The sequence below is a fragment of the Mixophyes fleayi genome, chromosome 1 (assembly GCF_038048845.1).
Source record: "Mixophyes fleayi isolate aMixFle1 chromosome 1, aMixFle1.hap1, whole genome shotgun sequence".
Taxonomy (NCBI): domain Eukaryota; kingdom Metazoa; phylum Chordata; class Amphibia; order Anura; family Limnodynastidae; genus Mixophyes; species Mixophyes fleayi.
Window position 1 is genome coordinate 209,785,029 of NC_134402.1, and position 17,368 is coordinate 209,802,396.

General features: G+C 39.9%; 1 protein-coding gene across 1 annotated transcript in view; it reads right to left on the minus strand.

Annotated features, from left to right (window-relative positions):
• Nucleotides 1-4,400, minus strand: part of LOC142149119 (heterogeneous nuclear ribonucleoprotein M-like) — a 113,535-nt gene extending 109,135 nt beyond the window's left edge. Inside the window, exon 1 of the mRNA XM_075204841.1 lies at nt 4,220-4,400. Within this exon, the coding sequence (XP_075060942.1) occupies nt 4,220-4,344 (125 nt within the window). The 5' untranslated portion in view covers nt 4,345-4,400. The remainder of the gene's footprint in view (nt 1-4,219) is intronic.
• Between the last annotated feature and the right edge of the window lie 12,968 nt (nt 4,401-17,368).

Below are 17,368 nucleotides of genomic sequence, written 5' to 3' on the forward strand. Positions count from 1 at the left end.
TACCTAAATCACCTTCTACATGCTGATCTCCTCTTCGCTTAATGTAAATATGGCAGATACTCATATTGTATTACAGCGAGTTTCTCTACAAAATGACACCCAGAAAAAAATTAAAAATTTCCCTGAGGAAAATCCTCAAGATTGAGGTGTGCGTTTAAACAAAAGCCAGGTATCTGCAGTAAAATAGAGAATTCATAGCAACCAACACAAAAATGGGGAAAAGCAAAAATTGAGAGTACAAACAAAGAAAGGTAGAAGTACCTGCAGTTTAAGTTAACTTTATACAAGTCATTCAGGTACTCCAAAGTTATTAATATGGCTATCAGGCCCCTTCATCAATTATGTAAAGAATGAGGCTTAAAAGCAAAATAATCTATGTAAAGAAATCACAGAAAACCTTAAGCTAGGTACACACTACAGAATTTTCCACCAACTTTTTATGCCGCTCAATTTTACATGCGATCGATAGTCTGATCGCTCGGTCCATGGACTGCATACACACTAGCCTTGTTTAGGACGATAAAGGGAACAGCGGACGTCCCTTTAGTGACTTTTTACAGCCTTGTTGTCCTGAGCAATGCAATTTCGTACTCACTGTTGTGGATCGGTCGGAAGTTTATACATACTACACAACGGAAACGAGATTGGAACGAAAATATTAAACGGTACGACCAACCAAATGAGGCGACAATCGTCCATTTGGGCAGACTTTCGACCATTGTGTCACTGCCCACACAGACCCGACTTTTGAACGAGCGGTCGTATGTCGGCTGATTGAGCCGATTATTGGATGAAAACCGTGTAGTGTGTACCCAGCTTAAGACAGTGAATCACAGAATGTTAAGTAGGTAACGAAGGGTGGAGAAGATAACATCAGGAATTCCAGCCAAACCTCCCGAATATCAAGGAGTTCATGAATTCAATGACAAAACAACATCTATTGTCAAAAAAAAAAAAAAAAAAAATTATCGCTTTTTTTTTTTTTTTTTTTTTTAAATTAGATTTTTGGGAATTTTTTTTTAAAAAAAAAACAATGAAGTGAACAAATAAACCAATAATACAAAGGCCTTTTAAAATACTGTATCTTTAACTACACACTAATCACAACACAAACTGCAAAAGGAACGAAACAGCAGTGAAGTTAAAAGTTACAATAGTTGGCAATTGCCTTGCCCGAATAGTAAATCTGAATAAGCCTACACATTAGGTTTATTGAATGCTTTAAAAAGAAACACAAGCTTTGCAGCTTTGTTGCTGTTCGCCATGTTGGACTAGTTCTTCTTCACCTTCATCTTGGGCCTCATGGCCCAGAGTGCATGTTTGGAAGTGTTTTTTCATTCTGGCAACCAACCCCATCATTTTTGTACCACAGCTTTTACATTGGGCTTGAACGTCTTTTCTTCAGTAAAATAAATCCATACAAGATCTTTCTTTCTGCCAGTCATGACTTTTGCAATTTGTGATAGTGATAAATTACTTCTTTCAACTGTCCTTTCTATCTGAACTTAAAACACTGGTGTGGTGTTGGTTTTTCTCTACGAATTCTGGAATTATTTGTTTCTTATCAGGACTTATCTGTTACCTGTGCCTCTTTGTATCACAAGTCATAATTAAATAAGGTCAGCAAGCAATAGCCATAGATACAGATCTTTTGTTAGTAGAACAGCTAATCAAAGGTCAGAGGACTATGGTCCATAATGCACAGTATGCCAATTAACAAAAAAAAGCTTGTTAAAACCCTGCAGTTTTTAATGGCGATTTAAAATCAAGTTGATTTAAATCAGCCTACCCTGAAAGAAACAAGAGAAGAGTCTAGACCAGTGTTTCCCAAACCCAGTCCTCAAGAACCACTAACAGTGCAGGTTTTCCAGGTCACAAGTGAAATAATTAGTAGCTTCTGTGGATCTTTCAAAATGTGTGTCAGTCAGCAATGAATATACCTGTGCTCCAGCAAAGAGACATGGAAAACATGCATTGTTAGGGGTCCCTGAGGACTGGGTTTGAGAAACACTGGTCTAGACCAAGGGTTATTGGGTGACAGTATGTAGACTGAAGCTGGGTACACACTATCATCATCATCATTTATTTATAGAGCGCCAACATATTCCGTAGCGCTTTACAATTGGCGACAAACATAATAAAGTAATAAACAAACTGGGTAAAACAGACAAAGAGGTGAGAAGGCCCTGCTCGCAAGCTTACAATCTATGGGACAATGGGAGACTGACACAAGAGGTTAAGTCTACATTTTGCATTTTGGCCCAGCCAGACTGCAAAGGTAAAAGTGACTCATAAGCTAAATGAACCTGTCACACAACAATGTTGGTCAGGGGGGCAGCCGTCCCGCGTGAAACTGTGTAACAGGCTAAAGGTAGCGAGGTTAAGAGGGTGGCCGAGGAATATTATAAGCTTGTCTGAAGAGGTAGGTTTTCAGAGAACGCTTGAAAGTTTGTAGACCAGAGGAGAGTATTACTGTGCGAGGGAGAGAATTCCATAGAGTGGATGCAGCCCGAAAAAAGTCCTGTAACCGGGAATGGGAGGATGTAATGGGGGTGGATGAGACACAGATCTTGTGTAGAACGGAGTTGCCGAGTTGGGAGATATTTTGAGACAAGAGAGGAGATGTATGTTGGTGTAGCTTTGTTGATGGCCTTGTAAGTTAGTAAAAAGTATTTTATATTGGATTCGGTACAAAACAGGCAACCAGTGTAGAGACATACAGAGTGATTCAACAGAGGAAGAACGATTTGCAAGGAAAATCAGTCTTGCCACAGCGTGCAAAATAGATTGTAGGGGTTTGAGTCTGTTTTTGGGAAGACCAGTAAGGAGGGAATTGCAATAGTCAATGCGGAAGGTTTTTGCAGTGTCTTGCGTGAGATATGTGCGAATTCTGGAAATGTTCTTTAAATGTTTGTAGCAGGATTTAGATATAGAGTCAATGTGGGGAACAAAGGATAGGTGTGAGTCAAGGATTACACCTAGGCAGCGAGCTTGTGGGGTGGGATTTATGGTCATGTTATCAGGTTTTTCGTCCAATAATTGGACAAATCAGCCGACATCCACATCTCACCCTGCACATGTAGTCTTTTTGGGGGAATCCCCACTGAAAATTTATAGGCAGGAAATATGCCTAGCAGATGGTCTTTAGTGACTTGATCAGATGTGGTTATGTCTGTATCAGTAATTGTACTGGGGATGTTTTTGGAGGCTTGTTAAGCAATGTAGAGTGTAATCATCGTAACTAGTTTGCAGCCACTCATTGCCAGCTAGGCAAAAGAGCAGCCAGTGATGACTGCAAAAATTAGGTTAAAGATTCAAACTTCAATCAATTGCTGCAATTAAGGAACCAGATTTATAATACAGTTAGGGAAGGTGGTCCATTAGGGCTAACCACTCTCTCCAAAATTCTGTTCAATTCATTAACTGAAATAAAACAAGTATTTTGTGTCAATTAATTAACTAAGCCATAACCAGGAACAGACAAATAAATATACATGGATGAAATGTGTCAAGCTGATAACTCCCCTAATGCAGCCAAATAAATGGGGTGGCTAGGGATAAGGGGGGTGCTTCATCATGAAGGTTATAGAGGAGAACAATGACAAGTCATGATGAGATTTGTTTCAGCATTTTAGAGTACATACAGCAGTGGTTGCAGAGTACATACCTGTTTCAGCATTTTAATAACTTTTGGGCTACTTTGAGATTTAAGTAATGATGAATATGGGCACTGTAAAATCATGCAGATTACAGCACTTAACTAAATGATTAACCCTTCTCTTTGCTGTTCTGCACCCCTTTCCCTCCTCACAGTGCTGCAGTTGTTTGGAACATTAACCAAGGTAAGTAATCTATTGGCTGGAAATGTGGGGCAGTAAACAGAAAGAAACTTGATTGTTAAGTTTAGCACTGTAAGTTGCACAATAACATTGATGCAAAATTTGCAACACTAAACTTCATCATTACTAGATTAGTACTGAGCAACTCACAAAATTAAAAACCAGGGCAACTATTTAGCTAAAAGTCTTCTCTTGACAATCACATCGTGTATGTATGTCTGCCTTGGCAAATCATAAAAGCTATTCGTGGATTTGGGGGTTAAAATAAATGTAAGATTTGCCATTATAGTTTAAATGATTAAATGGAAACAAATGCAGATTCTTGGCTCTGCCACACATTGTCTCTCCGCAGTGCTTGCCAGCTTCGCACCATAACTCACCTTGATACTTGCGGCTCCTTGTTAGTATCAGCATTACCGTTGCTAGGTGCTGCCAACTCCTCGCTTTTGTTTTTATTAGGTAAGTTTCGGAGGATCCTAACCTTAATCAATGCGCTGGACGCCATCTTCAAAACAACCGGGAGGTTTATATAAAATGGAACCAACCAGGAGCTAACAAGTAAAACTATGCAAAGGGCATAACAGGAAATTGCGTAATAAACGAGCGCCGCGCCATTTCGGCAGGGTAGCGACCAAAATGATGGATTATAATAGCCCAAAGGACTTTTGCGTACATCACAATCATGTGGTCTTGCTCACTGTGATTTCACTATACCACTTTGTTGCTAGTCCAAGAGCATTATACTGACGCTAGAGACATGAGTGTGCAATAAAAAAAACAAAATCGATGGTGTGTTCATTTCAAAGTGTAGTAATGTTATTTGTTGTGGTTTGTTTCGGTGTAATATGTTATATACATTTATTCGAAGTGTTCTGTGTGTCATTATATATATATCTTAGAGGTCAGGTTTTGTGCCGTGGAGAAAGTGTGAAAGTGTTAAATATTGTGCACGTGTATTTTATCTAAACTTTTAATCTCTATTGTCAGGTGTGATTATGAACTCTACAGCATACAAATACTTCATTTCACAACATTTTGGGTATTAGGATCCCAGAGGTTAAATTAATTTTTCTCTTTGGGATTGTTGGAGTTCTTCACCTAATATCCGACATTAAAGGGGACCAGTTCGTTCTCTAGCCTAGTTCATTGTTCCACCTCGCCCCACTACTTCAGAAGTGGACTGTAGATTGTCACATAGGGGCATATTTAACAAATAATGATACTATCGTGCACGTACCGTGAAATTAACGTCCCTCTGTGTGTCCCGCATATTTAAGAAGGGTGCATCGCAGCAGATATCGTGGATATCTGCTGCTTTGCTTTCCTTTTCGTTTTTGGGAGCAGCCACCATTCTACAGTATGGTTCCCCAACTTGTCCAGCTTCAAATGGGCCTTAAAAACCCACCTCTTCCTCAAAGCCTTCCAGTCCCCCACCTAACCGACCTCCTTCCAGCCTCCCACCTACCACCCTCCCTATCCTGCCCTCCTCCTGCCACCGTCCTCGTCATTCTCCTCTCCCCCCTCTCCCTCTCTGCGTTCTCCCCCTTTCCTCCTCCTACCCTTGTGTCTCTGTCCGTCCAACCCCCCACTTAGATTGTACGCTCCTTTGAGCAGGGCCTCCTCTCCTCCTGTTCTCCACCACCTTAACTCTGTTCTCCAGCTCCTTGTCTCCTCCGTGAGGTCCTCCTGCCCTTCTGCCCCTCTAGCTTCACCGCTGGGGGCTCTCACCTTTCATCTAGCTGTACTTTGAGCTTCTGAGTTACTGTGCTTTTTGTTAACTGTACCGTGCTGTCTCACCCTGTATTGTGTTTCTGTATGTCCTTGTACAGCGCTACGGATACCTAGTGGTGCCTTATAAATAAAAATTAATAATAATAAAAATAATAATAATAATAACAGTGAAAAAATAAAAAACACGAAAATTCTACATTTTCTAGGGTTTCACATTATGTCATATCTTGTGGCAAAAATCCTACTCCAATGTTCTACACAGAGATGCATATCTATATGTCTACCCTCCAGCAATCTCCTGTCCTCCCCACCCTTTGTGCATACATATAAAGGCACATTTTTGTACAGGAGGCACAAAACACAACAAAAAACAAACATATGCAATCTATAAAACATGAATCGTATTTACACACAAAAAAAAACTTTCTGCTTAACATTAGCAACTTCTATACACATAACACCAAACCCCTGACTGTTTCTGTAACTCATGTCAATCTAGTGTGAATATCCCTGAGATTGTCTTATGTAAAAAAATATGTCTTAGCCCCCTTAATGAGACTGTGTCTATGTCTTTTTGTATCTCTATACAAGATGAGAGAGAGAGAGAGATAGAGAGATAGTAGCATGAGAAATAAGAAATAAATGAATAATAGGAATACAAAGATTTGAATACAAGGATTTGAAAACAAACATATATGCAGAAAGGGAGATTTTACATCAAAAATGACAGCTGGATTGGACTCTATGGGAAAATGGCTGTATTACTTCCACTAATCCCCTTAGCTATTTGCTAAACTATGACCCCTCCCCATACTTGACTAGGGGGTTTTACATCAACCGTGTAATCCAGTGTCGTCCGTCATTTGTTCATTAAGAACTCGGTATCACATTAACTACATACCTTTTCAACGGACTTCCTGACTTATGACAGAGGAATGTAAAAATTAACTCTTGATGACTCATCTGAGATACATAAAACGATATTTTGGAGCAAAGTATGTATATACTTCATTTTTGGATAATGATTCTCAGCCAAACAAATCATCATGAGTCACTGCAGCCTAAAACAAAGAATGCTCCAATGATCCATTGTTAATTTGTCTTTCAAGAGTGATTCTTCTATTTCTCTATCCCACCCCTTTAAACACTAAGTCTATATTTCTTTTGTGTACCCTTATCTGTGAGAAGAAAAAACAAGATAGTTATCTTTAAACAACAAATGAAACAAACATTTATATTCTTTACCATCAGCCAGCGATTAGGAAAGCAAGCATGTGACAACATAAACAAACAAGCAAAATCAACAAAGATTACTTTTTAAATCAGTTTTTCCTAAACTTGCACATTAATACTTACCACAGATTATTATTTGCCTTGCCTGGTCCTAATTTCCTAGCTTTTGCTCTAATATTTTCTTTGCAATCTTTCCTCAAATGTCCCTTCTTAAGATGGTTAAAACACTTCAAAGATTTCTGTTTCTTTCGTCCCTTGTAGTGGTTTTTATAATTCTGAGGTTGTGAATGTAATTTTCCTAACGCCTGGATACCCAACATCATTAACCTATCACTCTGCGCTTTTTCCTTTTTACATATATTTTTATCATGTTCTACAGCATTCTCCCGAATTTCATTTACCGTGAGACCTCTCCAATTAGGAAAAGAGGTTTGTATCCAGGTCCTTAGATCCTCCATGAGTACTGCAACAGCTACCTCCCTATGATGTGGATTTTCCCTTATATCTGATATCCCTGTGTACTTAATCATGGCCGCTAGAGCCCTAGAAAAATAATCAGTTGTAATCTCATTACCTTTTTGTTTGATTGTGAATATTTTTCCCCATTCCACTGTCACTGGGAAATATATGGCCAACTGTGTGATTATACGTCCAATATTATACTGATTGACATCCTCAGTGAAGGATTTATCCTTCTCCAACCTACAATCCTTAATGAACTTTTGTATATCAGTATCGAGAGGAAGACAAGCTCTAAACACCACTCGCCAATCTTTATAAGTAGGCTCATGTGCATTACCTAAATGTCTAATAAATTTCTGACACTTGGCCAAATCTTTTCTAGGATCAGGGAAATCAGACATAATTGTAAATAGTTCCGTCTTAGTCCATGGAAAATGCATTGCTACATGTTTCATGGGAACTACACCATCTCTGTCCGCTTTCCCATTGGGAACTGCTGTTGTGCGGACAGGATGTAAGCCTACCAAATCACTATGTTCTGAACTAGTTGCTGGAATCGCTGTTGCAGTACAATGAATGTCTCCCCCTTTGACAACCTTTACATTATTCTCACCAATTTCAGCCGCTGCCCCTGCTGGTGGAACCATTCCCTTTCCTTGTCCGTGTATGTTACTGGCATGGGCAATGGCTGAAATAACTTAAGACATCATACAACTTACTCATTACATTTTTTTTTTTTTTTTATAAACAGTTTTTATTGAGGTATACAATATCACATATACAATTGAATGCATTATGAAATAAATACATATTTTCACATTTTTTTAAACAATTCAATAAGTCATTAACATCCCCTATCTCCTATTCTCAAATAATCCATCTTGTCTAGGACTTAACCATTAGAAGGTGGAGATAAGTCAATCGGAGGGTCCGCTGAGACCATTCTTAACCCGTACCACTCAGTATTGTGGAAGCTATTCCAAAGTTGTGTACGTATGATACGGGGTAAGAGAGTTATAAAGCTCTCCCATGCGTCAAAGAACTGCTTTACTCTAACCTCTTTCTGCAAAGACGTCTCTATCCAATCCATTCGGAATATGTGATAGAGCTTTTCTTTAAAAAGGGAAAACATAGGAGGGGAATCCTGGGCCCAGACCTGGAGTATGTTCTTCCTGGCCGCAGCCGAGACTGCTAATAGTAGTTTATTGCATCCTTTACTAACTTTGCAAGTATTTGGAAGTATTCCGAATATCGCCCATTCCGGAGATAGAGGCGCATAATTTACCAGGTGTGTATTAGAGAATCTCCAAATCTGGGTCCAGAATCGTTTAATTGGGGGACACTCCCAAAAACAGTGTGTGAAATCCGCACTCGGAGACCCACATTTCGGACAACAGTGTGATTCTGATAGACCTATCTGAAATTGATGAGATGGAGACAGATATGCCCTATGATAGATATTTAGGAACATTTCTGTGTAGGTCATGGCAGGTAATATTTTAATGGAATTGGTCAGTGCCTTTAAAAGAACCTCTAGTGTCAGGTGAGGGAATTGTTCCTACCACAATGAAAGGCCAGTTTTAGAATGGTTATAGTCAAATTGGGTACGTAATAGGGAATAATGCTGTGAAATGGCTTGACGGGTCAGGGGAGGTCTCGAAAGCATAGCCTCCAAGGGATTATCCCAATCCTCCGGAGAGATTTTACTCAGTACTGTATTAATGTAATGTTGGCATTGAAATATTGCTAGATGATGAGGGGCTAGTTGTGGATAAGTAGAGCTTATTTGAGTATAAGTCATAGGTTTTCGCGTATTTGTATCAATTAGTGATCTTATCTTAGTAATTCCTAATTTCGCCAAGTTAGTAAATGGGAAGGAAGCTGATCCGTCCTGAAAGTTAGGGTTGTTTAATAATGGGAGGTTCATTGAAATATAAGGGCTTAAATGGTATATGTGGCAAAGCCTATGCCAAAGTTTACACACAGTATACAAGATTGGATTATTTATAGTCTGAATTGGAAGTTCTTTTTCATGTAGATGAATAAAGGCTAATAAGCTAAGGTTAGGAATGAAATTCTGATCTAATGTAGTATTAGTATAAGTATCCGTGTTATGCAACCAGTCTTTAAGGTGTCGCAATTGGGCCGCTTGGTTATATTTGGTAACATTTGGTAAATTCAGCCCTCCTCTATTTTTTGACTGTTGTAATTTGATCAACCCAATACGCGTTTTTTTGGAATTCCAGATAAAACGTCTAAATTCTGCATCCAGTTTCATTGCATCTGATCTGGTCAATAATAAGGGTAAAACTTGTAATGGATACAATAGTTTAGGAAATATGATCATTTTAATTATGTTTATTCTACCTCCATAGGAGAGGCATAGATGTTTCCAACCTTTCATCTCATGTTCCACTACATTTATCACCCTAGAGATATTAAGATTATATAGAGAGTGAATATCTTTTGGTAGTTGGATGCCCAGGTATGACATGGCCGACTTTGCCCATGTAATGGGAATATCCTGTGCCCATGTTGGGACTATGACACCCTTTCCCAGATACATAGCAGTAGATTTTTCAAAATTGACAGAGAAGCCAGAGACAGAACCAAACTCCACTATTCGGTCCATTAGGGATCTAAGTGAGACTTCAGGATTAGATATGTAGATCATTACATCATCAGCAAAAGCTGTAATTTTGATTTCCTGATCTCCAATCCTTATTCCCTCCAGTTGCGTCCAGTTTTGCAAGACTCTGAGCATAGGGTCCAATACCAAATTAAAGAGTAATGGAGAGAGTGGACATCCCTGGCGAGTGCCTCTATACATTTCCAGTGGGGAACCCGTGATACCATTGACCAATAGAGATGTTTTAGGGGAGGTGTAGAGAAAGGCTACAAGTGCTCTAAAATCAGTGTCAAAGCGCCTGCATGAGAGAATTTCGTTTAGAAAAGGTCATGCAACAGAATCGAAAGCCTTTTGAGCATCTAAACTAAGGATCATGTTTGAAGTGTAACTTACACTTGAGGCCACAATCGCTGATATGGCTGTCCTAATACCTTTGACCGAGTGGCGTCCTGCTACAAATCCCAGCTGATGGGATGTTAACAACCCAGGAAGGATACCTTGTAAACGGTCCGCCATGATCTTTGCTAAAAGTTTGTATTCTGTGTTTTAAAGAGTAATAGGGCGGTAAGATCCTTCAATCATAGGGTCCTTACCTGGTTTAGGGATAAGGACTGTATGGGCTACATTAAACGATGGGTATACAGGACGTTCCCTATGTATCATTGAAAACAAATCTGCTAAAACATGAGCCAGATCTCCCTTCAAGGATCTTATAATACTCTGCCGTAAAGCCATCTGGGCCTGGTGTTTTATTGAGTTTCAAATGCTTGATTGCAATTTCTACATCTCGGGAAGTGATATCTTTTGCCAGAACTTCTCTCTGTTCTGGCGTTAATGAAGGCAATTTGGCCTCAGTCAAAAATTTGGACATTAGCTGGGGATTTGGTGTAGAGCCCTTGTATAAGGCCGCGTAGTAAGCCTGGAAGGTTTCTAATATATCTTCCGATTTGGTAAGAATCTTAGAAGAATTATGGGCTTTAACAGCAATTATGTGACTTTTAGGTTTCTGAGGTTTGGTTATATTTGCAAGTAATTTGCCAGCTTTATTTCCCCATCTGAAAAATTTATTTTTTGAAAAATCAATTTGTTGTTTTGCTTGGGAAGTCAAGAAACTCTCTAAGAGTTGTCTCGCCTCACGATAAGTAGACCATGACATATCCGACTGGTTAGAAGCAAACCTGGCATATGCCTCAGCCGATAATTTGCTCAAATTATCATAAATTTCCTTAGCCTTCTTATGATGCCTAGATACATACGCAATTATGTGTCCCCTCATAACTGCCTTTGAAGCGTCCCAGAATAGAATTTTGTCATCCCATTGGTCAATGTTATCATCTAGATATTCAGCCCATCTGTGTCTTAGAAATTGTTGAAAATGATCTGAATTGTTTAGGTAAGTAGGAAATCTCCAGTGCCTAGACCTCCGTCTTGAGTTCGGATTTTGGATCGTAAGAGAGATCATTGCATGGTCCGAGATAACTATATCAGCAATGTCTGCCCTACGAACCCACGGCATTAGGGTGTCCGTGATTAATAAATAGTCTATCCTCGAAAAAGATCCATGTACACTAGAATAGAATGAATAGGATCTGTCTGTTGGGTTTAAGAGGCGCCACGGATCAACCATGCCACACCTGGACATAAGGCCAAAAAAGCATTCCGAGGCCCTTAGGTTAGTTGTAGAAGATGCGTTTGACCTATCATATTTTGGATCAATAACGGAATTGAAGTCACCTGCTATCACAAGGTTAGGGGTGTCACGTTGTAGGACAAGTTGAATTAGAGACTGGTAGAAATCACGTTGTGATCCATTGGGGGCATAAATATTCAAGAAGGTATATTTTTCATCATTAATTTGTAAAGAAATTAGTAGATATCGACCCTCATGACTATGACTGTATCTAAAACTGTGTATTGGAGGTGTCTAGCTATTATTATGGCTACGCCTCTGGTTTTTGTTTTATATGAGGCCGAAATACAATCCCCAACCCAGCCTCCCCGCAAGATAAAACCATCATCCTTTCTCCAATGTGTTTCTTGTAGAAACGCTATATCTATATGAGCTCTTTTGAGGTGGGTAAGGACTTTTTTACGTTTAATAGGAGAATTAAGCCCACCCACATTCCAATGCATTCCTAACCAATACCCACAATGGGGCAATTAGTCAAACCAAAGGTGTGTAGGGAGAGGTTGCAAACAAACCCCACCAAAACCATCAATAAGTAAACTTGATCCAAACCATGGGATTCACCACCCCACATTTGTAAAATGAGACATTGGATATTTAACCTTTTTGTGAAATATGAAAACAAAGTATATAATGCATTATATTTTCTATACCTCAAGCTTTTTCTTAACATTTTCCTAACCAAATTTTGCGTGTGATCCCTGGAAGTATTACCAGAGATCACAGAACCTTCAACAATGAACATTTGTAACATAACTAAATACATACGCACATACATGTGTATACATATAGAGAGAGTTCACATTATCAACATAATCAGGTATCACATAGTCACTATGTGTTTTATCAACCTTCTAACCCCATGTTATCTAGGTCTAGAATGCTATATCATTCAAGTCAGTGCATTAGAAGGGGAGCGAGCTCCAGCTGGTGACCTTGAATGCGGAGTAGGCACTTGAAAATGACTCTTTGCCATCTCCGGATTTTCAAAAATTAGTGTACGGTCATTCTCCACTACTCTGAGCTTAGCTGGGTGTAGAAGAGCGAAACTTTTGTTATTACCAGCCAAGAATTTGCAAACTGGTGCAAACTCTTTTCTCTTCTGTGACAACATAGCTGAATAGTCTTGAAATATCAGTATTCTATTACCCTCAATCTCTAATTGTTTCTTCCTCCTGAATGCTATCAATATTTTCTCCTTATCTTTGAAGTCTAAGAACCTAGCCAAAACAGGTCGAGATCTAGTAGAGTTATCCTCTCTAATTGAGCCCAGACGGTGGGCTCGTTCTATTTGTAAATTATCTATTTCGTCATGTAAATTAAGAGCAACCACTAGATCTTGGCTAAGGTAAAAGGATAAGTCAGGCCCTGTCACCGATTCTGGAATACCTATAAACCTTAGGTTATTTCTTCGACTGCGGTTTTCTAGATCATCAATTTTTTCTTGCATTTGTGACCATCTGCGCGAATCTTGTTCAGATCCGTTTTGCAAGGCTAGAACATTATCCTCCACATCGCTGGTACGTTGTTCCAGCGTGTTAATTCTAGCCGTGTTTTCTGCTATTTTGGCAACAGCTGCATCAAAGGTATCCTGAATAGCTCCGAATTTTTTGTCTATAATAGGAAGGAGAATGTCTAGAATAGTCGGAGCCGTGTCTGTACTTGTAGTATCAATGCATTTAGTAAGAGGAGTTTGGTTCCCTTCTTCCACGTCCCCCGTTGAGAGGGGCGAGGAAGGAGAGGAAGCATCTTTGCTCGCTCCAGGCTTGTTTCTGCCCATCTTACTCTGATCCAGCTTGCTGTTTTCACGCTTGGATGAATTTTTGTTACAATATTTTTCCATTTCTAAGCAGACCAAGTACAATTATAAGGCACTAATCTAAGATTCTGACAGAGGTTATTATATAAGAAATTCAACAATATGCGACTAAGGTTATGTTGTAAACTCTCTCTTCTTACATTAAGCTAATCACATATTAGTGGATGAAAGAAAATTAAAATAAAAGAAATATTAAAGAACAAAAGCATCAAAATTACTTTTTGATCCTGTGGTGTTCGATACTATACCACAGTGTAAGGATATTTATATGAACTATTGATTTAGACGTTCACATCAATATTTCAACTCTAATAAGCAATATTTAGTAGTAAGCAACTCAACACATGTAATTATACGTATCTAATTTCAGGAATGTTGCAATGGTTATCTGCGTTCTATAGGTCCGCTTGCGTGACCAAACTCCGGGGAGAGAATGAAGAGATTTGTTAAAACGCGGTCAACTAGGTGTACCGCCCACTGGAAGTTCCTGTTAGATATTTAATCAGTCATTTAGGCAGGGCGAGTTTTGAAGCTTTTAGTTGTTATCAGCCATGGAGAGATGATGAGAGGCACAAAGAACCACTCTGTTATATATAATTTATTCAGTGGTAGTGACGTAGCTTGTACTGAGTCAGATTTGTTGTGAAATCAAAGATGATCTTTGAAGCAGTACTATAGATGACCACTAGGTGGCAGAAATCGTTGGTTGTAGACTGCTACAGACAGTAAGTAGCTGTATTGTAGAGCTTTTATGTAGAGAGGTATGACAGATCTGTTGTGTTTATTGGGTTAGGATTGAAGTGTTGTCATGCATCCATAACATGTGGCCCTTTTGTTAAGTGACTGGAACTGCAATGTTATTATCACAAGCAGGTAATCGATTGGTATTTCCACAACTATTCTGCACTGCTGTAAGGTAGAATCTTCGTTACAATGCAGCTGAACGCATGGGAATTATCAGTATCCACAGTGTGTATCATCTACACTGAATCAGCGTTGGTGCATCATCCCCAAAGTTATTGGGTAAAACATTTAGCAGTGTTGATGTTCACTGTCTCTGTTTGTTATGCAGCAATAATGTGTAGGGGCTGTTCAGGTGGAATGGAAGGGGTTAGTTCCTCCTTACCTCCGCTGCATACCTCTTTTTTTTTTTTCCTCCACAACGTTCCAGGATGGCTCCCAGCAGGCACCACGGGGTCTGATTCACCGGAAGAGAAGGCAGTGATGGCGTTCTGCCACTTCCGGTTTCACTCCACCAGCAACACGCGTTACAAGGAAGGCTTTCAGGCGGGGATCTCTGCGTCTGTGCACCTTACATGAGGGACCAGGCTCTCTCCTCTGAGATTTCCCCTCCGCCGTCAGTCGTGCCTCCTCTCCAGGTAGTCCACTCTCTCCCGTCTCAGTCGCTGGAGCGCTTGAGCGCTTGGCAGGTGGGCGCTTTTCCCCACACAGGACTCAGGGCTGATTTGTGTGATTGGGGCAACCACAATCCGCCTAAAATGTATTTTTGGCTCTTTCTGTGCGGAGCTCCGTTTAGATGCGACTGTCCCGCTTGGCTTGCAAGCCACGCCACTCATTACATTTTTAACATTTTTGGTATTGGCTGTACCTACCACCCCAACCGCATTTGGCGGCGAGGGCGCGCCTGCGCTCAGTTTGCCACGCTTTCCATTGCTCACTTCCGTTGTGCGCGCACTTTGCGCCACGCTTACTTCCGCTGAGCACGCATTCTCTTGCCATGTGTACCCTTCTTGTTGCCACAATTTTAAACAGTCATCATGTTCAATTCTCGTTTTTGTTGATTTAATCAACCGCACTTTATCTCTAACATTATTTAACACCTCTGAGTCAAAACTACCTATGTTTGGGAAAGATTTCACACACTCCCGGGTCATCTTGACCCATTTGTCGCAGTATGCCGTTTCATACGCACCATATTTATTATGAATAACATACTTTGCCGAACCAACCGGCCATTCATTAGGCAGTACACTATTGGCCATGTCTTTCATGGCCCTGGACGATTTCAACAGGTACGTCCCCTCAACTCCACGCTACTGGGTACCACCAAACAATAACACTCGATTGTCAGCGTACTCACTGGAGAAACAACCTAACACAACTGGGATCAGACAAGTACCAACTTCACAATACCCTGCTTTTCCTAATTTGAGTACTTTACCACTGTTAGCAACCGATATCAATCAAGAGTATCAGTGGTTGCAACGTATTTCCTCCCACATCTCCCAAGTCGCAATCACGGCTGCACTAAATCAACCATGTGGTCCGATCGCACCGCTTACAGATACTATCAGTAAACTTTGCGATTACTATTGGGAATGCCGCGAAAACCTCTTATTTTCGCTTCGAGTATACCTGCCATGTATACTCTGTGGTATCTCTTTATCGCCTGCTCTTTGTTAGAACAGAACACCACTTCACACAAAGGTTTCTTTGTATCCTGTTCACACCAAGAACAGAACCTTTGTTGTCAGGTCCTCTTTTTACCGTGCCCCGTCAGACACACCTGAACCAAAGCGCTATCAATTTTCAACAGTTCCACACTGCCCTCCCAATACTCAATCATGGCCTTATCATGCGGTCGAATCGCACAGCTCAATGAACTTTATGCGGACCACAGATAACACCGCAGTGCTCTGTCCCTTCCAGCAAACAATACCCTTTATCAAAACAAAACCTATATTCCATTACCAGTATACTTTTGTCTTTATGTATAACATTCACATACACACACAACCTTTTGTTTTCTGTACAGAAAATAAATTTCCAAAACAATGGCACTATCTTTTCAGAGATTTTATTAAGTGATCACACTATGCATATATAACAAACTATGATCATTACTGTTTACACACGTGGCAACATTACTGGAAATACACATACTCAATGCAGGAAGTACACATACCCTATGCAATGCAATACCCTTTAAAACGCAAAACGACAATAAAAAGAAACATTTTTCTTTCTTGTCCCTAGATTCAAATTAGCGTTCCTTCAGACTATGCAACAATGGACATTCGGTTTCGCAACACAGAGTGAACCACAGGTCTTGCACACATTGCGTTCTTTCCCGTATGAGACGCGTCCGTCAATCCACCCTTTGTTGAGGAACCGAAAACCGTAAGCGTTGCATACCTGCCGATAACGTAACCTCCAAACTCAGAACCCCCAAATTATTAAAGTAATTCTATCGTTTTCAAATAAGCATTGCATAGGCGATTGTATTGTGTTTCCAACGCACAAAGTGATTTATTTTAGCAGATGCAAAAAGTTAACTGTTCAATACATTATTATTATATAATACAGTACTGTACAGCCAATACCAAAAGATACATACATACCGCTGCGCTATGCTGCGCTACCACGGGCACCAGTGAACAGTAGTTCACCCTTGAACACTGTGGTCAGAGTAGACTGAGGACTGGGAGCGCAGCTATGATTATATAAACATTCAGTGTTACAGAGTGAACAATGCAGATGACGTGGCTTGCTTCTATAGGTCCAGACTTCGGGTGGGTCCAGGATAAACAGGCCATAGGCTAGTTCAAACAACCCCCTCAAAGGCTGAGGTCAACATTCCAGAGGATTCTCCTGCCCAGAAACCAGTTACAATTAGTCCATTAGCATTTTACAATCTGATATCAATCTGGCAAGATATTGCCTAACATCAATAACTAGAATATGCAATATGCGATCTCTTCGGCGATGGAACCGGACAGCTGCTGATGAATAGGGGATTAGAATGATATCAGACATGACATATTTCCTATAACCTGAACCTTAAATAACACTGAAGTGTATATATAATCATAATATATAAACTAATAATAAACTAAATACTATCTGCTCATAAATTACTGTGTAACTGAACCAATATGAATATGAATTATATAAATAACTAAATGTTGTAATGCGAGTGTGTATGTGCGTATTTTACCGTATGCCAC